Source organism: Pyxicephalus adspersus, chromosome Z (assembly GCF_032062135.1).
Source record: "Pyxicephalus adspersus chromosome Z, UCB_Pads_2.0, whole genome shotgun sequence".
In the NCBI taxonomy this organism is placed as follows: domain Eukaryota; kingdom Metazoa; phylum Chordata; class Amphibia; order Anura; family Pyxicephalidae; genus Pyxicephalus; species Pyxicephalus adspersus.
In genome coordinates, this window is record NC_092871.1 from 36,233,581 (window position 1) to 36,256,182 (window position 22,602).

Below are 22,602 nucleotides of genomic sequence, written 5' to 3' on the forward strand. Positions count from 1 at the left end.
ATACTTTTTTCTGCCTAAAGCTGGGACATGACTACTCTAATATTTACTATCCCAGGAAAGCTTTTATGTCTCATTTTAACTTTTAGCTGCCATGTTGCACCTTGCCAGACAATAACACTTAACAGATGAACTGAACATCTAAAAGTGATCTAAAAGTGCATGTAGTGATCTAAAAGTGAATGTGAAAGAAGAAATTGCGGAGGGAACAAGCGATGAGGTTGAGGCATTATGGGTGGAGTTGAATGTGGGGTTGAATAACACACAATTAAAGATTGGAGTCTGTTTTAGCCCCCCAAGTGCTAAGGAAGAAATAGAAAATCAACTACTAGAACAGATAGAAAGCGGAGCAGCAAAAAGCAGAAGTGTTTTATTCATGGGAGATTTCAACTACCCTGACATTGACTAGAGTAATGGCACTACAGGAACAGCAAATGGGAGGAAATTTGTGAATTTAATACAAGATAATTTTATGGTACAGTTTATATAAGCTCCCACTAGAAATGATACTCTGCTGGACCTAGTTCTTTCTAATGCAGAGCTTATAACACATGTGGAAATAATAGAGAATCTGGGTAGCAGTGACCATAATATTATTTCATTTAATGTAAGCTGTAAACAGGAAGCAAAAACAGGAAAGATAAAAACATTTAATTTTAAGAGAGCAAATTTCCTATTATTAAGGGTGGCTCTCTGTGACTTGGACTGGGAGACAATATTGTCCTCAAAGAACACAGAACAGAAATGGGAATGTTTTAGGTCTGTTCTACAAAAGCAAACTGAAAAACATATTCCAGTGGGTAATAAGTTTAAGAGGCTAAAATTAAAACCTATGTGGCGCACAGCTGATGTTAAAAAAGCCATAAGGAACAAGAAAAGGGCATTCCAGAAATTTAAAAATGAAGGATCACCTTCATCATTTGAAACCTATAAAGAATATAATAAAAGATGTAAAAAGGAGATAAAATGTGCAAAACTTCAAAATGAAAGACAGATTGCAAAGGAAAGTAAGGCAAACCTCCCAAATTTTTTCAAATATATTATTAGCAAAAATTTCAGATCTGAGCATGTAGGCCTCTTAAAGGATGTCGCTGGGTTGGTAACTGGGGATAAAGACAAGGCAGAGTAAAGCTACGTACACACTTCCAATTATTATCGTTGGTAAACGAACAACGAACGATCCTGCACGATATCTGCGAACGATCGTATAGCACCGATCCTGTACATACAGATAACGACACGATCGATCGCAGATATTGTACACACGATAGATGCGATCGTTTGAACGATACAGGAAGTGACGTGCACCACAGGAAGTGAGCGAACGTTCGTTCACCGCGCATGCTCAGACCATGGACGATCAATGAACGACCGTACACACGATAGATGGTCAACGATCGTCGTCCAATCCGATCCGCCGGTCCGGTCGTTCATTTCCAACGACTATCCTCGTTCGTCGGCATCATTGGTTACTTTTTTTATGAACGATTTTTGCCCAATCGATCGTTCGTCGTTCATTTCCAACGATAAAAATTGGAAGTGTGTACGCAGCTTAACTAAACACTTTATTTTAGCTCTGTGTTCACAAAGGAAAATGGCAGAGCTCAAGATGAAATTCATAATAGCAATGTCACTGCCTTAAATGAGTCACAATGGCTCAGAATTGATATAATTGCGAAACAGCTGGGAAAATTAAAGCTGACAAAGCACAAGAACCTGATGGATTACATCCACTTGTCCTCAAAGAGCTGAGCTCAGTTATTTCAAAGCCAGTATTTCTAATTTTTAGAGACTCCTTAGTCACTGGCAAGGTATCGATTGATTGGCGTAAGGCCGATGTGGTTCCTATCTTCAAAAAGGGTGCAAGGTCATTAGCAGGTAACTACAGACCTGTTAGTTTAACGTCCATAGTTGGAAAGGTCTTAGAGAGTTTGATAAAGATCCACATAGAGGAGTTTCTGCTAGAAAAATATTTTATGTGATAGTCAGCATGGCTTCAAGAAAGAAAGAATTTGTCAAACAAATTTACTCTCTTTTTATGAGGAAGTAAGTAAACAGGTAGACAGTGGAATAGCAGTTGATATAGTTTACTTGAACTTTGCTAAAGCATTTGACACTGTACCCCACAGACGGTTTATATGCAAGTTAGGGTTGATAGGTTTAGAAAAGTCAATCTGTAAACGGACAGAGAACTGGCTCAAAGATTCCATCCAGAGAGTTGTAAATTATGATTCATACTCTAAATGGTCTAAGGGTTTTAGTGGTGTTCCCCAGGGTTCAGTGTTGGGACCTTTACTGTTTAACATCTTCATAAATGATACAGAGTTTGGGATTAAAAGTACAATTTCTGTGTTTGCAGATGACACCAAACTATGTAATGGAATTATATCCATACAGGATGTCTATAATCTACAAGCAGACCTGGATGTACTGTTTGATTGGGCAGCCAAGTGGCAAATGGCATTTAATATAGATAAATGTAAAAGGTATGCACTTGGGGGCTAACAACATGCATGCTTCATACTGTCTAGGGGAAATACATTTGGGGGAGTCAGAAATGAAAAAGGATGTGGGGGTTCTGGTAGATCATAGGCCTAATAACAGCATGCAATGCCAAGCTGCAATTTCTAAAGCTAGCAAAGTACTTTCTTGTAATAGTTACCAGTGCAGTGAGACATCTTCAAAGTATAACTTTGAAACAACAGAACTCTTTATAGGATCTGAGGGAGACTTGTTGGAGTGGTAAGAGTTTGAGGGGTTATTTTCTCAGTGCATTTATGTACGTTATATTTCTCCATAGTAATTGCTTTGATGTTGATAATTAATTATTTTTCCCCTAGTTCCTGCTGCTCTGGATCCAATCCAGTTAGTACGACTAGCATTGACATATTAAACAAAATTGATCAACTAGCAAGAAAAACGTAGTAGTAATAGTATAGTATAATAAAATGATGAAATTAGTGCCTGGGATATAAATTTGGAAGTTATTGCTTCTGACTTTGTTGAAGGTCCCAAAGAAATTCTAGATAAACTACCTTTTCTGAGCCACTGACCGGGAAGAAACATTAGGCCAGTGGAGTTAAACATAAGTATTTCATAGGAACTCCCACAGTTCTATCCTGACAAGTTCCTATTAGATGAAAAAGAGATACATAACAGTAAGATAACTGTAAGATAAACAGACAGAGGTGAATGGAAAGCTTACCTTCTGAACACAAACAATGGGGCAGGTAAACTGCAGAGATCACGCCAGGCTCTGGAGGGGATTTTACGTTGAACAGTGGACCTAATATCTCATATTGTGTGTCTGGATTCTGGAGTAGGTTATGATAGTTTCTCCAGGACTCCACTTCATATTCAATGATTATCGGACAAGTCACTTGGAATTTAATTTTTGTCTTTGAGCAAAGAAACAGTCCAGCAGATTGAAGTTCCAGTCTAGGAAGCAAATCAGAGCAAACTGGCCATTACTGAACAGCAAAGGTTACTAAGACCGCTGAAGCTATGGATGCCCTTGAAGGCCATACCTGTATAAATATTTTGTCTGGAGTTAATTTTTTTATACACAACTGGGCTGATTTAGACGGATCTCAGAGTCTATATGAGACCACAAACCAACTCAGACCCAGCCCAAGCCTGGTAATAACTAATACCTGTAAAAAAAATAATCTACTAAAAACTACAGCCAATAAAATTATTCCCACTTCACACAATCCATTGCCTTCAGACTTGAGTTTCAACCACTTATGATATCCAATGATATCACTAGGGATGAGCCTTTGGCATTCTCACGAAAATTTCCTTAAAGTTCCGATGGGTCAGGAAAATTTTACGAAATCATCGGAAATCCAAGCAATCACTATAGGAGGCTTATTGTGGCTGCATTCATAAATACAACCATGAGAATCTTCCTGTCGGTGAGTGATCCACAAGCACTACAGGTCAGAATGAGGGCAAGACTTCATTCTGACCTGTAGTGCCCAGGGATCTCTCACTGAGTGGAGGATTCTCCCGGCTGAATTCAGAAATGCAGTCGCGATACTCCTCCTCTCAGAGTCATGCGGCTTGCCTTTATGAATGCAGCTGTGGGAAAAATCAGAGGATTTTTCCCACGCTGTATTTATTCATGAACAGCCAGCGAGACTCACACTGTGTTCCTGAATAGACAAACTCTATCCAGGAGCACATACTACACGGCTGCAACAGCAATCAGGGGAGCAGAGATAGAATGTTTGGTAAGTGAGAATGGCCCAATTTGCAGCGAGACCGAATTTAATAAATACGCTCGCTCATCCCTAGATATCACTCCAAAAGTTCCTTAGCCTATACTTGTTCCCAATGATGTTTTGTGCTCACTCAAGGAAGAAAATGCATTTCTGAGATTGTGCAGTAATATTCAGATGACTGACATGAACATCCGATTGCCTCATGGAATCAGGAAGGATTTTTTCCCCCTGTTAAAGCAAATTGTACCAGGGTTTTTTTTTGCCTTCCTCTGGACCAACTATGTCTTATAGGGATTTATATCTGGGATATGTTTATTTCCCTAGTGGTTGAACTTGATGGACTTATGTCTTTTTTCTACCTAACCTACTATGTAACTATGTAACAGTAAATGTGCACATTAACAACATGCAATTCTCTTTTAATCACATGCTTTGACTTAGTTACACTTAGTTTACATTCAGAAACAGAAAAAACACAAAGAATAAAAAAACAATTGATCTAATAAACTATAGATGACTTACTAAGGCACTGTCCATGTTCTTGTGATTGGTGCATGTTCTCTTATTGTAGAAAGGTTTCGTAGATCCAAGGGAGGTGGGCGCACTGCAGACACAAAAATTTAAATTAGCTTACAAATTAGCTTAACGAAATATGTGGTCTAAACTAGGCAACAAATCACCTAAGGCCACCCCAAACTATGTGACGTCACAATTTGGCAATCACTGGGGCAAAATGGCATAACCAAACACTGTTTTTACCAATTTTGTTACCAATAGATAAATCATAAAAAGGTTCAATACAAATGTGAAGAATGTCTAGAACTACTAAGGCATACCCAAATACCAACTGCAATTTTGTAGGCTACAATCAAAAATGTTAAGGGAGCAACATGTTATCATGGTTTTGAGCATAACCTTGCAACAGGTCTGCCTGAGGACACCATATTTCTCCTGCATATTTTTCATGTGGATAGCTGACAGGGCATGCTTGCCCAAAAAGACTCTTTTTGGCTGTCATCCTTTATTGCCTACTATCAGCATGCCAACTAAAGCACATAGTGAACAACTTAAACCTGCATTCCTGATTCTTCAGTCAACCTCCTCCTGCCTGTCTGTTCACATACTATATACTTCTCATATGATTGGACATGCAAATATTGCTTTATTTCTTTTGTTAAGCACAAGTGTTTCTATTGCATTTATAGCACTCAGATATTACTAAGGGAGACAGTGGCCTTTAAAATGTAACCTTGTATATCTGCTTAATGAGCCAAATACTTGTAAATTGTCCCAAATTACTATTATTATTTTCTTGGGCTGCTGGTGTTGGTGGAGTAATAGAATGGTAAGTATATGCTGGAGAAGGGTGAGAGATTACATCAAAACTGCTAATTTGAAATAAACAGGTTTGCTTTAATGGTAAAAAAAAAACATTTGCCTTTTACTGTTACCAGAAAAAAATCCGGGAAAGCATCCTAGTAACACTACTTAAAAGTACCAATGTATTTCTTCAAGGATGCACAAAAATGGCAAAAGTATTTAGTATCAAAGAGGCAAGCAGAATTCTGCTGAATATCTCCACAGGTGAAATTCCCAGTAAGATGACCCAACAGGTCACAATTTATAGGCAGGTGAGGAGCTTGCACTTTTTTTCCTGTTAAAAAAGGAAAACCCCCTTCAATGTTGATACACAAAAAAGAAGTAACTATAATAACTTCAATGGCTAATTGGTTCTTTTATTCTGTAGTGTGAGTTTCTGAGTGCCATTATCGATGTACTTATTTTGCAGAATTTGTTATAATTAATACTTTGGTGGTGGGAGGTAAAATCAGTAGAGATTGCTTTCAAAAACAGCATAACATCTTTACTGAACTCCAACTATTCTAAGAATAAGTACAGCATGTCTCTCACTTCTGTTGGTAACTCTATTAAATAAAAAAAGGCTCTGCAGTGACAAGTCGTCCAAGAATTTTAATGCAGGCAAGTTAAGGAACCATTAAAGCCTTTCCATTTGTAAAACAAAATGTTAGAAGAAATTGCTTCCTGATGAAGTCCCCAATGTGTGAAAGAGAGTTTCACAATTATCACTAACATATACATTATGTAAAACAATTATGTAAAAACTGTAATTTCCTTACACAGTGGTTTTTATATGAAGATGAAGAATATGAAGACAAGAATCACAAAAAATATCTAATATCTGAGAAAATTTAGTCTAGTTTCTCAAAAAAAAAATTAGACTACATTTTTAAATGTAGTTTGGAAATTTCTATGAAGTATTACACCAGTTGTTGCAAGCAACACAAGCTTTCCTTTCTCTGTATCCACTTTCATAAAAAAAGCCCATTAAGACAAATTACAGAGGAACCAAATTTTAGTAAGTGCATACTTTACAGCATTTTAAAAAAAGTGGTAGAAGTAACTTCCTAACCGTCAGTCACTGAAGTATGTTGCATACTTGAACAGGATTGGACCCAATGGCATATTTGTATTTGAGAGGATGTAGTAAATTGTCACTACTTGTTCAGTTTTTAGGACATATAATATTATTATAATATTTAAAAGGTTGTGAATATAATGTATGGCTTTATAGCTGCCTAGTAATGCCTGGATCATTCTGGTATTCAGCACTCCCTGAAGTAACAGCTAAATTACTGCTTGTTGCCCTTCCAGATATGTTTATCCCTTCTTTCCCAAATTATCCCTTCTTCTTTGATAGGTGAAATACACCTATTTTGGTGTACTTCAGATGCTTGGGAATGAGAACAGGGATGAGGGTTGATAAATCTTTTTGTCTGTATCCATAGTAGTTATACTAGATGTGGTAACTGTTTTCTATACTTTTCGCTACACTACTAGAAAAGGTTTTGCACTTCTCTTTGTTCTCATTGACAATATTTCCCTTCCTGACCCTCTAATCCCCTATGAACAGGAAAACAAGTAAGGACAAAATCTCACTATAGGAAGCCAACTGTGCCATAAAAACATTCCACACCTTCCTAATTCCAAACTGTAAATAATTATTTTGGCCATTTTAGTGATGGTTTAAATTATGTTAGCCCTAAAACGGTAATATGTAACAATTGTATGTTTTTCAATTGCGCAACACAGCAATGCAACAAGACTTACTCTTTCTTCGTGGCTTGAGGTCACGGTTTACAGGAGGGGGTTCCAGGTCTGCTGGGAGATCTGGCAAAGGGCTAGAAACTTTTGAAGTAACAGATGCAGGGAAGCTGAATGCTGCAGTAACTGGGCTCATAGGTATGTAACCATCTGTGCTACAGTCTGACTCTGAACATGGTGGGGAAGCGTTTGGGTTCATGGGGACATAGCTGTCATCTGAGCAGTCTGAAGCAAATGAATGCTGTGGTGTAAACCTGGGCTAAAAAACAAAAAAAGAAATCTGATCAGTAATATATATCATGTGCAAGTCAAAAGCAGTAACACACATTGAATATTCATATGTATAATATATTTTTTGCCCAACAAAGATGTAACAAGATGTAGACCAAATCATGAATGTAAAGTACAAAATATAAAAGTATATATATGTTATAAAAATGTAATTAAGAAATTTTTATCTATCTATCTATCTATATATATATATATATATATATATATATATATATATATATATATCAAATTCTGGAAGGAAAAGGAAGTCTCCTGTCTCTGCCTCCCTAAGAGGACCTGAAGAAGCATTTGTCATTGGAGACCCCCACTATATAAATGCACTTAAGAGAAATCAGTTACAGGTAGTTTGCAGACCCCAAAACACAGAGCAGATCCAATTTCTGTAACAGTCTTCACACCGTGTTGTTAAGTCTACAAGATGCTGATCCACAGAGGTCCTAAGTGTAGAGACCAGTGCCCATGATGATGCACAACTTTTGTATGCCGAGCGGTAACCCCGAGTGTGACTCGGGGTAAAAAAAAGATGCTGAGAGTAGTAACCCCGAGTCACACTCAGGGTAGCTAAACCAATGTAAAACAATAGTAAAATTGAGCCTTACCTGATCTGCCAGCGCCCTTCTGACGTCGGTGCGAGCGGATGTTCCGCTCAGGGCGTGGCGGGAATTTCATATCTATTTGTATTGCATTCAATACAAAATAACTGTATTGAATGCAATATAGTGGATTTTTACATATAAAAGCAGTACATTTTCTTTCATGAACATTTATGATATATGATTTATGAGATATTAGTATGAGGAAATTATTTTACTTTAATTTTTTTTTTAATTGGTTTTACATTTGATTAATTTATTATTTTGACATGATTTTGTGTTTCAGACTTTAATATACTAATACCGTTATATTATACTCTAAAATATATTTTCATGAAAAACAATGACCGGTTTTAGACATATAAATCTGGACAGAAATGATTCACCCAGGAGGTTAAACAGCATTTTTTAATTTAAAAATAAAAATGTAATTGTTTTCATGCTGTAACATTTATCTAAGGGAGGATCTAGTATTGTAATGCCAAGATTCCCTGTGGACCATACATCATTATTCTACTTATTCTTATTCTGGCAGGCACTTCAGCAGCAAGTTCATTGTGGTGATATGAGTAAGGATTTTACCTGTACGGATTTACATTTTGCGGGAGAACTCAAAAGAACATATATAAAACCCCTTTCCAATTATTACTTAAATTTTGTAGTTGCTAAAACTTAAAGCAAACATGCAATAAACACTTAAACTGGTCAACATGACATCTAGTAAACCAGAATTTACAGAAGTTGTAGTGATAGCAGCCTCCATGCCATTCCTAGGGCTGGTAAACACAGGCTGATTTAGTGCAACAAATACAATCATTGGGAATTCATAAGTCCAGATCTCAATGTTTTAAAAGATGAGTTTGATAACATTTAATTGAAATATTTAATGAGAATGTCAGCCAGGCAACCAGTATTTTAAGATGGTCAGCAAAACGCTGCTATCTCATTTTACAGTACAGGTTTGCTGTATGTCAAAATAGAACTTATTAATAGGGGTTGAGCAGCAGAATAGGGTTTGTTGGCCCATACCTTATCATGTTTACAAGTTTTCCCAGCTATAATCCTTTCAGTGTCTCAGTGCCCTTTTTGTCTAATAAAACGTAATGAAAACAAACAGTATAACATAGTTAAAGAGATGTTGGCCAGAGCAGAGTAAAAAGGACTAAACTCATTGGTAGATGGTAAAATATGTTGCCATATACCGAATACTTGCTGATTATGGCACATACTTACCTGCGTGAAGCCACCCTGCAGCGATGGCAGGACCTGTCATTGCTGCATCAGAGTATGGCACCATCTTTGCTGCCAGCTCCGGAGTGGACTTCTGAAACGGTGATCCTCTTTAGTCATTGGTGGCCACTAATGGTGTAATTCCTGTGCATGCGCAAAAGTTATATCGGCTGGCTCTGTGTGCGGCTTTTGCACGTTAAAATAAAAAGTCACCAGCAGCCAGGGTTTTTTTTTTAACAGGAGACATGCAATGTTAGCAAAATTAGCTGTACTTCCTGGTGACGGTTTTTTCTTAGTTTAGGTCCACTTTAAGAGTGCACAGCTTATACATTCTCAGTCTGTTGAAAGATACCCTTTTCACAACCACTCCAGCTTGTATTTTCAATGTTCCGATTCTCAAAATGTCAGGTAAGGCTAGTAGTTGTTATTCACAAAAAATAAAAGGTGGTATCTTAGTGGTCAGATAACATAAGGCCACATCCCAAAGGAAAACTTTTTCCTATGATTATAGGGATTTTCTAGTGGCAAAAAGACATTCTTTTAAAAGAAAAACATTATAAATATTTTATTAGTAAAAAAACAAGAGTAAAAAAAAAAAAAAAACAGTGCGTAAAACTCTATAAATAACAAAACCTCCTAATTAGTGTAATTGTCCCTGGAGGACCTAACCTAATAAGGTGAGGTTCTCATTAAGGATAGCATAAGTACATGCTTATTTTCATTCTCAACTCATTTCACAGATACAAGTCGGCTTCTTCAGGAGTATATGAGGTAAGTATTCTAAACATAGAAAAATTACATAGAAAAAACATAAAAAGTTATTTGGTGCCAACCATGTTGATTAAAATATTTCAGTACACACAGAGCACAAAACTTGCATTTAGGTAAGGTTGCTAAATTAGCATCAACACAGCCATGGATCCTGAACTGGAGCGTCAGCACTCCAGGTATCAAGTGGCAAAGCAGGAGAGAACAAAACTGCAGTAAAGGGGATCCTCAAACAGCTGTTTAACAGAGTTTTACGCACAGTTTTCAATTTTACTCTTGTTTTGTTACCAATAAAAGATTTATATTGTTTTTCTTTTAAAAGAATGATGTCTGTTGTAGTTGTTATTCACATTCATTTTGTCTTGTTCTATAACATTGAAGACTTTTCATGCTTATTTTCAGGCTTATTCAGGCTGCTTCTTCTTTTCCAATAAGTGCATACATGCCTCTCATTTAAATTAATATTACAATTCAGAAGCATTTTATTACCATAAAAAATAAAACAATTAAAAAAGAAAACTGGAATAGTGAAAAACCTTTATGAAGGACACATAGAGTGGATATGGAGTTGAAAAATAATGTAAAAATAAAAACAAAATTCTGTAATATACTAACCAGATTTAGGCTAAGCCTCTTGTCCCTACTTCGTAACGAACAATCCTCCACATCGCCTGAGAAAAGGGAGAATAGCATTTTATTATTCAAGAAAAAACATTTTAATTAAACTCAACCTATTTACAGTAACATGCATCAGATTGTTGGGGTACCATTCATTTTCAAATAGCAAAACTCCAACACACATATTTTAACACATGCAATGCCAGAAATGGCACATGCCCATTTTTTGAGTGCATTGCCAGTCCACTAATTTGACCAGCAAAAATAATCTATTTGTAAACATAACCATTATTTTAGGGAATATTAAAAAATATAATGTGTGTAGGAAACATAAGGCCAAGGGGTAAAAATAGAAATTTTGTTTTATAAGAAAGTGTACTCCAAAGAGGTCAACATTTTGGTTATTCACTTTGTTGAGCAAGTAAACTTTGAGTAATGGCATACACTAAACTAAATGTGTTCAATGAGTGAAGTGCTGCCAGCCATTAATGTCTGATCTTAGTAAAAGTCCAGGATTGAAGACAGTATACCAGCCACAACTGCATTCAAATCAAACTAGTGAACATTACAGAAGGACAATATAATTAAAGAGGCCACACAGTATAACTCAAATATATATACATAACAATAAGCATCACATTGGTGTCATTGGAAAAATTTAAGCTGCAGAGCATTGATGTCAGTGGGATAGAGTACATATTATTGTTAAAGATCTATCTCTGCTGGTACTGATCCACACAATTGCAGTATCTGATAAGGCACTGCAGCATGTTACAACATTCAGAACCCCAATGCCACTCTGTAAAGTGCCAAGTGGCCTGGATCTTGTGGGACAGATCCTGTAAAATGCTGTAATTGCACTGCAAGTGTCTTCTCTTTAAAATCCTGTTAGTGCCCAACTATTTTCATATACTTTCAAGCACTCAGGTTGCTTTCCACATCTAAATGTACTGCCATTTGTAATATTTAAAATGTTTCTGTAAAGAGGATAGTGCAGTACAGCTTCTATAAAAAAGAGACTTTGAAAGAAAAAGAGACCAGTCATACTATACACAATGGTTTACATTTTCACACTTTGAGGTGATGTGTGCAATGCAATCTTTTCATTTTAAATGGGAAAATGCAAACAAGACCATCACAGAGAGATGGTGTGTTGCGTTGGTGAAATAGTTCAGACAGCCTTTTACAATTCACTTATCGTCCATTTGTCACTTTTTATATTAGAAAGTGAACAGCCACAACTCTTTCTCATACGCAAAAACCAATAAAACCTTTCTTTTCTCTTTTAATTCAGAATGCATTTTGTTTTAGGAAATAAAGTATGACAGATGGCTTTGGCAGCATTGCCTTTATCTCCTCAATAAATAGTCAAGAATTAACTTAAGTGTCTCTTATGTAATAAACTCTGCTTTTACTATGTGAGAATCACAAGAAATGCCACTGCATGCTAAATTGTATGCAGCCAAGTGATAAATATAGAAACCAGTATGTGGAATCTCAGACAGAACAATGTTACAAAGAGTGCTCATTAAACTGTAAATATCAATCAAAGCATTTTACAGCTGTCAGTGGTTGAAATACATCTTTGCACACTGTTCTTTAAGCATCCACAGTGCTAAGTCAGTGCTAAAAAGTTATCAGGGCAGGTAAATAATGACCTTTCAGATACTTGAAATATCCGCCATTCCTTCACTTGGATTTTTTTATTTCACTCTATGATAATTACAGAATCATACACATGATCAGTGCAGTTTGTTCTCAATTTGCATTTTTAATTGTGTACACGTGCTGTCGTTTTGTCCAGACAGACCCGTTCACATATATGTTCTCAGAAAATTTGTTCTGTAATTTAAATTTGGTTGCTTATGGTGGTATATGAAAGAACACTTACAGGGGCACACTACAAATTTAAGTAAAGATGGTGTTATAAAAAGCCCTCTCTAGTTATTGATGCTGTATGTGCCCCATTTCAGAAACGACACAATTTTATTACTGATAAAACCATGTATGTAGCCAAGCTTCTAGAGTGTGTTTTGCCATTGACACAATGCAGATCAGTATAATTCCGCATTTAAAAGTAAACTATTTTCCGTTTCTTTTACAGTTTCCCTCTAACTTTTACCTAAAGGTTTCCAAAAAGGAAATAGTATGTAAGAAAGCAGTTTACCAGCTCATACAAATACTAATCCCCCATCTGACTTTTCAGACCCAATTATCTTCTCCATCTATTATCTATTTTGGCCGCTGGCGATGGCCCACAAACAATCTGCAATTTACAGAATTCCTGGGAGGTTATGTGAATGTTGTCACTTGTGTCACCTGCACCGACAGTGACTTATTAACTTATCCGATAGTATTATCACAACCTTGCACACCACTAAAACCCTCTTGATTTCCTACAACAATCACATGGCTCTGCAGGGATGTAGTCAGTGGGTCATTAGTAACCCTTACAGAAGTTGTATCTAAAGCTATAATGAAATTTACTAATATGACAAGTTCACTTTATTTTTTTATTTTTTTTTAATGACTCACTCTTCTTCCTAAAAGGAATCCATATACCTAAGATTATTTTATAATGTAACGCTGTCGATAAAAAAACCTACTTCCTGGTTTGTTTGATTTGATATACAGGGTAAAATAAAAAAAATCCTTTGAGTTATTTAAACATTACAATTTAAATGGGTTGATTTCAGGAAAAAGCCATCGCGATATTGCTCACTCATAAACTAATACTAGTCACTGACATGTGACCGTTAACTGTTTTAGGCAATGACTCAGTCATCCAGATAGAATACATGTTTACCTTTCCAGTTCCTAACATTGTCCAGACTGGATAGTGAGATTCTTCTTGGCACCATTCCAGATAAACAATGTCCATTTTGGATGATTCCACTGGAAATCACTTCAGTCCTTGTTTCAGGAAAATGGTTTGGCTTGGGCGGTCTTGGTGGTGGAGTGATGGGTAAAATTTCACTGTCACTGAGTCTACTGTGGTTTTTTTCCACAGAAAATGTCTGTAATGATGAGGGACCCAAAAGAGGGGAAGAAGAAGAAAACTCACTGGAGGAACCATTCGATTCTAGGTCTTTGACAGCAATAAAAGTTGGAGATTGCATATGATTATGGTGGTGAAAGTTTACATTATAAAATGTCTGGTTAAGAGGAAGCTGGGACGGAAAGCAGTCAAGAAATACATCATCAGACGAGGTCTGCTCAAAGGACTTGTCCGAGTTTGACCACGCATCGCATCTGCAATAAAAAGCAGCTGAATTAAATCAAAGAAAACAGAACACAATTACATTTAAATCTTTGTCATCCATGGCTATTTATTGATAGAATGTCTTTTTGCTTTTTCTGAGGTTCATAACAAACTGGTAGTAAGATGCTACAGAGCTGCAACCATAATAATGTTCTTCCATGAAGCATATATTAAATCTAATTTATTACACTGATAAAAGAATAAAAACTCATTTTATTTTTAATAATTGCAAGCAGATGCATTCTTTGTGCCAACATAAGGCCTTTTGCAGTCTTTTGAAGATATTTCCCATGAGGCCAGTGTAAGAATGACTGACTTGGTGAAGGTGTGACAGGCTAGGCTGGGGAGGTAAATAATCAGTTTCATTAGTCTGAAAATCATCATATATCTATCCACTAGAGGAGGTTTTTTAAAAGCTCTGATACTCTTCCCCACAGGAGTAAATAACAACACTAAATATGGTGGCAACTATAGTCAAATGCTCATCAGTCAAAATCAGAGAGGGATTAGGCAAGGTAGCTGGTTTGACCCCCTATCTCTTTGAATGACAAACATAGCAATAGGCAAAGAAAGGAATGATTGATTGTCTGCAAAAACATGACATATAGCTGGGCACCTTTGACTTTTACTGTGCCCTGCTATATCTATAGGTTAGAAAGGTTTTTCAAAGCAATACCACACAGTGACTAGATATGGAGCCAAATAATGCCAACCAATCAGACAACTCTAAAATGATAAATCCTTCTATCTGACTAGCTTCTCTAAACAAGGGAAGATGGTTTTAGTAAAAACTATTCCATTAAAAAAGGCATAAGCAGTAAAGAGCTAATAAGTGGAAAGAAAGATGTAATCATGAAAAATGCTCTTACTAATTTGAAACAACATCAGAGGTCAGACTTTAATCTTGACCAATGAGTCACAAAATACATTTCAAGCTACCATTACATCATCCATCCTTAGCAAGATTCATGGGAGTAAAGAAATTACAAGGAATAAGGTCCGAGTTCACCTGAACGTGAGTTCAAGGCAAACTCTAGCTTTTTACTGCTCATCAAGTTCACAACTAATATTATTATTAGTTAGTATTTATATATTGCTGACAAATTACACAGTGCTTTACAAAGTCCATAGTCATGTCACTAACTGTTCCTCAAAGGGCACACAATATAAAGTCCCTACCATAGTCATAGGTCTTTAATACAGTTTAGGGACAATTTTGATTTTCAGGGGGAAGCCAATTAACCTAAACGCATGTTTCTGGGATGTGGGAGGAAACCAGAGTACCCAGAGGAAGCCCATGCAGACACAGGGAGAACCTACAAACCCCACTACTATACTTTCTATATATAGTTATATTTACTTTATATACTTTCTACTATATATTCCTAGCTGGAGGTTTACCTTGCAAACTGCTTGTAACATACACAGGGGACAGTGCTCCCAGTGCTGCTATTTCCTCACTGTTCAATTAGCAATAAAGGAGTATTTTGCTCTGTGTAATATTGTAGGTGGAATACAATGGGGCCTCGTACCAGCATCTTATATTATAGGTTGCAGCATTCCCATACTCGTCAGCACACAAAAAGTTCTTGTTTATATGATGGAATGCACACTCTGAGATGCATTAGGCTATTTTTAAACTGAAGTCAAAGATTTCTGTCCTCCATCTAATTCTCACAGAAGATACCAAGTGGGAGGGACAGTATGATCTTTCTAAGTGTCATTGGAGAGAACACTCAGTTCTTTTCTGCTTGGATCAAAGATTAAGTAAAATGTCTTCACTAAGCAAAATTCACATTTATCTTGCATATTTTTAGCATTTACTTTATTTTAGAAAAGCTACCGTCTCTCCAAAATCACAAACGTAATAAAAATGTAGACTATCCATGGACAAGAAATAAAACACTTAAACATCCAATGGTTTCTGTGGAGGATCTGCATTCATGACAACCAGGCAATACCTAAATTGTATTTTTAGCCATAAAACATGAAACAATAGAATCTTTAGGGAGGACGAGCATAGATTATTTCCTATATTACTTATGGTGATCTGTGTTGTATGTAAGTTTTTTAATATATGTTTTATTCATTATGGTGAGAAAAAATCTACACACAGTCAGGAGATATACAGTACATTGATCTTTACTTTTTTAGTGTTGTTCCCTCTTAGCTTTGCAAAAAAGGAAGGGAATTTCAGTTTCTGAACTTTTTACATAATGAGTTTGATACTTTCCCTGCAGCTCAGCCGACCTAAGTTCAGCTTAGCTTTGGGCATGGTTGCACAGTAACATCTAACTGTCCAAAACTATGTTTAGAATTGATAAAAACGAAGAACTACAGTTTGGAAAAAAATAAGTATGTAACAACAACATTCATATAACCATAATGCACAACTTAAAATGGATTTTTTGTAACCCTTGCAAACACTGGGAAATTTCCCAGCTCTACATTGTGGGCTGCCTGATGGGGACAAGGGGTAGTTCTTTACCAGGCACTGATCAGAAGAGCTTGACATTTGCAATGCTGGAATTTGTAGATATGAGGGAGAGGGGGCAGGCCTTTTACCTGTTATGGAGCCCTGAAATTTCTGATGGCATTTGTTACCTGGCTGTCATGCTAATTCATTGGCTTCCGTACATTAAAGGACTGACCAAAACCATAAAGGCACATGAGCAGAATCGCCCTGAATCTGTATCCATCCTTCGCACCCACCATTAATCCCAATCCAAGCATTTTATTGTAGTTACTGGTAAGGAAATCTCAATCAGACCAGAACACCTTGGATCCCTTTTAAGGAATCTGTTCATGATAGGATGAAACCAATATCAAAACCATACACTAAGTGATAACATTTTCAACAAATCTCCTGAGGAAGTCGTATGGTGAAACGCGACAGTTCGCCGGAAGTTAGCCTGACCACAATCTGTTGAACATTAGAGATTTAATATGTATAGATGATTGGTCTTCTACCCCATAAAAAATGAATGAAGAAGACCATTCTTAACCATTGTATGTACCTGATAACAATTGCTTTTGTAGTATGAATCACTTTAACAACAATATAATAACCCACTGCCTAAAAAAAACCCAGATTTATTATTTGTTTCTTTTGTTGAATTTTGCGTCCTACTAATCCTTTTGGGGGGGCAGTACTCATCAATGATTAGGAGGAGAGATTAGTACTCTCATTTTTCTAGTTTTGACCAGAACCATATATGCACATTGCATGTTCTGAATTTACTGGTTACATGCATGCTTTGATTCAGGACAGCAACAGAATTAAATGAAATTTTCCTTATGGGTTTTAAACCTAACTAGACATCAGATGGCAGGTTACCACTTCAAGATTTCAAACTACTATCAGTTTTGCACACTTCATTAGATTCCTATTTCAGCCATCACATATGCTGGTAATCCAAAAATAAACACTTACACACTGTATAACACTGTATATCAGATAGGGCATTAGAGTGTAACGGAAAAGAAAAAAATCCTAAATTTTTTAAAAGGTTCACAAATATTGTCCCCTGTTTTGTATGTTTCTGAGACATTTTATCTGTTGTCCACTTTCATGTTCTTCGTGTTTTGTGTATTTTATAAGAGGTGCCATGTGCATTCACTGACCAAAAAAGGAGCTCTCCAATAACATCTGTTTATGGTGTTATAAAAAATATCACAACCTAAAGTTCAATTAAATGTAATCCACTCTGAAATGGTTTATGGCTGTTTCCCATAGCTGGGTCTGTGCCCACATTTTCTCATGCTTTAAAAGGAAACTGCTAGTTAACTCTTCATACAGAGGGCTGAGAAAAAATTACACTGCATGAAAGCTGATGAATTACAATTAGTGGAAAAGTAAATCTGTAAGGAAATTTACATGGAAGCTTCTATTGAGAAGATAAAAACCCATCAGATGTTTGAAAGAAAATATTAGACTGACCTATGGTAAATTCTATAAAACAATTCAATAAACTGCTCAATTGACAAACTTGACCTGTGTACAGCCATGGTAACACTCCATACTTGTTGGTATAATTATTGAAAACAGTAGGAAGAGGGAGCACAGGTAATGCCGCCTGTCACTTTGGGTTTTGCAGGGCCAAACTTGGAAAAGCTCCGATTTCCTAATTTCTTGCTCAAGCCATGAGAAGGTTCACAAATAAAAACAATTGTAATTTTGCACAAACACCCAGAGTCAGCAGAGAAAACAATAAAAAAAATGCTTTTAAAAGGAAAGGTTCTTCAGTTCAGCGGTTGCCAACCGGTGGTCCAGTTCACAAGAAAATGTTGGTGGTCCACGGCTTTGGTCGTTGCGCCCCCCAGCGGGGTCCTTCTCCTGACCCCGCTGATCATGTACCCCATATGGACACATCTTTTGTCGTATCCACAGCCCTGTGCTACTGTACCCCCAGGATGTTTATCAAGCAGGTCTGAGCCTGCGATGGGAGAGTGGGTGGGTTCTGGCATCATCACTTCAATCTGGGGGAAGTTTTCTCCCCTTTGAGTGACAGACAGCTCCCCGTGCATGCGCTGTCCGGATTCCAGACCTGGCACACGCACACTCACGTCTATTACACGCTGCCGAATTTAAAATGATGAATTTAGCGGTCCGTGAGGTCCGAAAGGTTGGCGACCACTGCTTTAGTTTATATGAATATTTTAGGTCCCCTTATAATTGCACTTAATAAGAATGTGTTTATAATATGCATTTTACATATACAGCAGTGCATTCTTTTGTGCTCTTCATGTATTTATACCTATCGTCTGTGTGTGTCTCTTGCAGCAAGACACATCAAAATAAATTCAGAATGTATGTATGGTGTGCTTTACAAGTACATTTAGAAACAAGTCACATCCATATGAGAGCGACCTATAAAATATATTTGTTGGTGCTGGTACCTTTATTTAGAGTGCAGAGAAATAAATATACAAAGGGGCTGACAGTTCCACGAGCATAAGCTATTGGATGCCCCTACACACTCTGTGTCACTTTAAAGTACACAGCCCAATACTATTAAAAAGGCTAACAGTTTGACTTAACACAAAAAAGAATAGATCATTTTAATGTGGAGCACCACATCATGTAGCATGTGCATTGTAGTGCAATAGTGTAATCAGGGTAACATTCACTACGCTGCATCAGAAAGCAACATTGTGAGGTTGTGATGTTGGGCATGTAAGAAAAGGTAAGTGTTCAGGTATTGGGATGGCAACATTATGGTTACTGTGAGCTAAGTATTTACATTTCCTTACTAGGATTCCTGAACTGGAATATTCTACTCATTATGGAACAAATTACTGTTTTATCTATATAAGCGCAGAGGATTTAATCAAAGATAAAAAAAACATGTAAGATCAGTTGTTTTTGTGCCAAACAATTCCCTGTGGTATATGGTAAATGTCACTTCCTGAATGTTTTTCTACACACTCAGGAAGTGACCATTTGAATAATACCAGTAGTCTGAGAGAAGTGGAAACAGGAAATTCTGTTTCTGATATTTTGAGTTTTGTCAGGGTACAGAGATGCTTCCATAGCTATTTCTAAACGTTTATAGGAAAAGTTCATGAGAACAAGGAATACCAAATAAAACATACCTGTCTTATACACGCCTAGACGTACATTTCTTGGTGAAGAAAAATCCAGCCTGTCAGTACTGATACCACATAGGGTCAGGTTTATTTAACAGTTGCATCAAGCATACCCCCAATACAATCATACAGGACAATGTTTGCGGACAAGGTTTCATTATCAAAGATTTTAAACAGTGCATAGTTTGAGAAACCTTTTCCCTTTCAAACAACTTATCTGTTAAAATACATGCAAGTGACTCTGTTTGCATAAAAATTCATCTACAAAATCCCTTTTTTTTCTAACTGCAAAACCGCTGCCAATCGGACAAGTCACAGAGACAGCTGACAGCAGCAAAAGGCTAGTCAGAAAATAGCAAGGAGAAAAACAAATCAATCAATTGCACCATGGAAATAACTTAGCTAGAAGCAAAGGAAAGAAACTGCTATCTACAAAAATCCTTTAAGACTACATGTGGAGTGACATTCATTGCAGAGAAGGCAGCACTGTGGCATAGAATTTGTTTTACAACTGACTTGGAGGTCTGGTTATTAATAAATATAAACTCATCTGCGATCTGTTTAAGTAGGTCATACGTTTTAAAAGATGGAACACATATTCCCTAAACTGATCACACAAAATGTAATTTGCCTGGTAAACTGCTACTTAACTGCTACTTGGCTGATCCACTGATCAGCTTCTGTGGCAGGAGCTGAGCAAACTTTGGCTGCTCCCAGTGCAGGTTCACCACCATTCACTTGTATGCATTTTAGGTCCCACAGTGACATATCAATTATTGTAACCACTATTTATTATAAAAGTTGACTGGACTTGCATAGATGACTGGTAAAACGTCAGGGCAGATCAGTAAGGAATCCATAACTTGGCCATTAGAGATTTATTTGTTGCAGACCACCAGTTGTAGTTGATTTCTTTAAAGGGCAGATGTACATGGATTAATTATGTTCTGATTATGTTAGGCTGCCCAATCTGTCATTAAAATTGTCATTGGAAACTTAATATTAATACACATGATAAAATAATAATGGTGTGTACAAAGCTGTTAAAATGGGATTGCACATATCCAAATAAACCAACCACCTTTAACTGAAAGAAAACCTGTGGAAAATAAAAAACTGTCATTTCTGATCTCCTTCTGAAAATGCTTGTTGCCTGCCTGTTCTATGGATCCTTTACCTGTAATATCCCCTACATGCCTGATATAAAACAAGAATGTCACAAGTGATGTCAATGTCTAAACGCCAAACATATGTGTCATTTCGGGTCAGTGATTCAGAAAGTATTAATCAGTTAGATAAACACAAAAAACAGTCAAGTAACAAGATCAGACGTACAAAATAGCAAAACTTTTAACCTTAGTTCTTTGTAATTCACTGCTGCCAGATTTCACAGAGCTCCTTGTGTGCTACCTGTTTTCCCTGGGTATATCTGATTATGAGTGTTGGCTGTGGGAAGGTTTCATTGTAACATGTTCATTCTCCTGCATTATGGGAATCTTTTTCCTGCATTGTTGGAATCACACTCCCATATTACAGGAATCTCTCTTCAGGATTGTGATATATCATGTAACATGGGAATCTCTTTCCTGCAAGGGGAATCTTTCCCCTACATTGTGGGAATTTCCCCTCTGTATTATAGGAGTATTTATTTAATATTGTGGAAATCTCTGTCCATTTAAACAACTAAACAAGAGGGGTTCTCAGATATTGATCCAGAATATTGATAAAAATAGTAGTAAGGACAGTAAGAGACAAAAATCCAGGGCCTTGAGTAGGCAAACTCTGCCTCTTATCTTGCTACCATATTAGGAATTTGGGGGCTGTTTTTCTGGCCACCTTCTAATAATGCAAGTTTCCTGAATGTATAGGATTTTGATAGGCCTAGGACACAAACCAAGACTAACAAATTAAAGTGGAAGAAATGTCAGGATTCTTTATCTTTACAGGTCAGTAAAGTAAAGGTCAAATGACACCCAAGCCTTCTGAATTCAACAAGGGTGGTCTACATATTTCTTTCGGGACATGTTTCCTTTCATTTTTGATTCTGACTGGAATGTACTTTAAATTACTCAGTGTACTTAGAGCTCCTTGAAAATCCTCATATCAGAACATACATTTGTGCTTTACATTCTTTTTTTTTTTAACACAGAATATACAAATTTTGAATGATGGTGAGAAGGGTTCTATTTATCTTCTCCCCTGCCGTGTTTACACAGAATGTTCGGCTCACATACCTGGTGGTATTTACTTTCCCACTCTCACAATTTGACAAAAACAGATAGTCCGGGATGAAAGCTGAATCTGCTTCACTCTTGTTCTCTTCTGTTGAGGTATCAGCAACCGAGCTGTCCACGGAGTAAGAGGGATCTGTGATTCTTGACGTGTGAGTGGAGACTGCTGGAGATGCTTGGACGGAGGAGTTGGTATGAGAAAGGCTCTCCACGGAATCTGTTTAAAAGAGTAATCCCAGTGTTAGCATATTTACATGTCTGGAGACTGTACACATGCCATTTATTAAGTATCCAGGCAGGACACAGCAGAGGCCAAATTGTACCAGGTGTTTATATTTCCTAAGAATACTGTTTCCCTGGCTGATAAACACAGCCCAGGGAGTCAGGCCAACAACTGAGCTAAAAAAATGATTCTCAGAACAAGGCTGTTTACTTAATAAGAGTTTTGTGGTACGAAAATCTGTTGCAATTTGTTCTGAGATCACTTCAGATTCCATTAGATTCCTAGGAAGAAACAAAACAGTGCTCAATGTCTTTCTACGGAAGCTGTGAGGACAGAAATGCACAATGAGAAGATAGAGACAGCTCAGATCACTTGGATTCCCACACAAAGGCCCTCTTTTAATTCCACAGAGCTTTGCAGGTTTAAAGGAAATCTCTAGTTTTGGTCAAAA

General features: G+C 36.9%; 1 protein-coding gene across 3 annotated transcripts in view; it reads right to left on the reverse strand.

The window, feature by feature from the left end:
* The window catches only part of GAB3 (GRB2 associated binding protein 3), a 90,549-nt gene that overhangs the window by 18,127 nt on the left and 49,820 nt on the right, over positions 1-22,602 (reverse strand). For all 3 annotated transcript variants that reach the window (XM_072430939.1, XM_072430940.1, XM_072430941.1), the window contains exons 3-7: positions 21,932-22,145; positions 13,653-14,098; positions 10,844-10,899; positions 7,353-7,605; positions 4,746-4,827 (exon numbers count right to left, since the gene is read on the reverse strand). In XM_072430939.1, the coding sequence (XP_072287040.1) occupies positions 4,746-4,827; positions 7,353-7,605; positions 10,844-10,899; positions 13,653-14,098; positions 21,932-22,145 (1,051 nt within the window). The remainder of the gene's footprint in view (positions 1-4,745; positions 4,828-7,352; positions 7,606-10,843; positions 10,900-13,652; positions 14,099-21,931; positions 22,146-22,602) is intronic.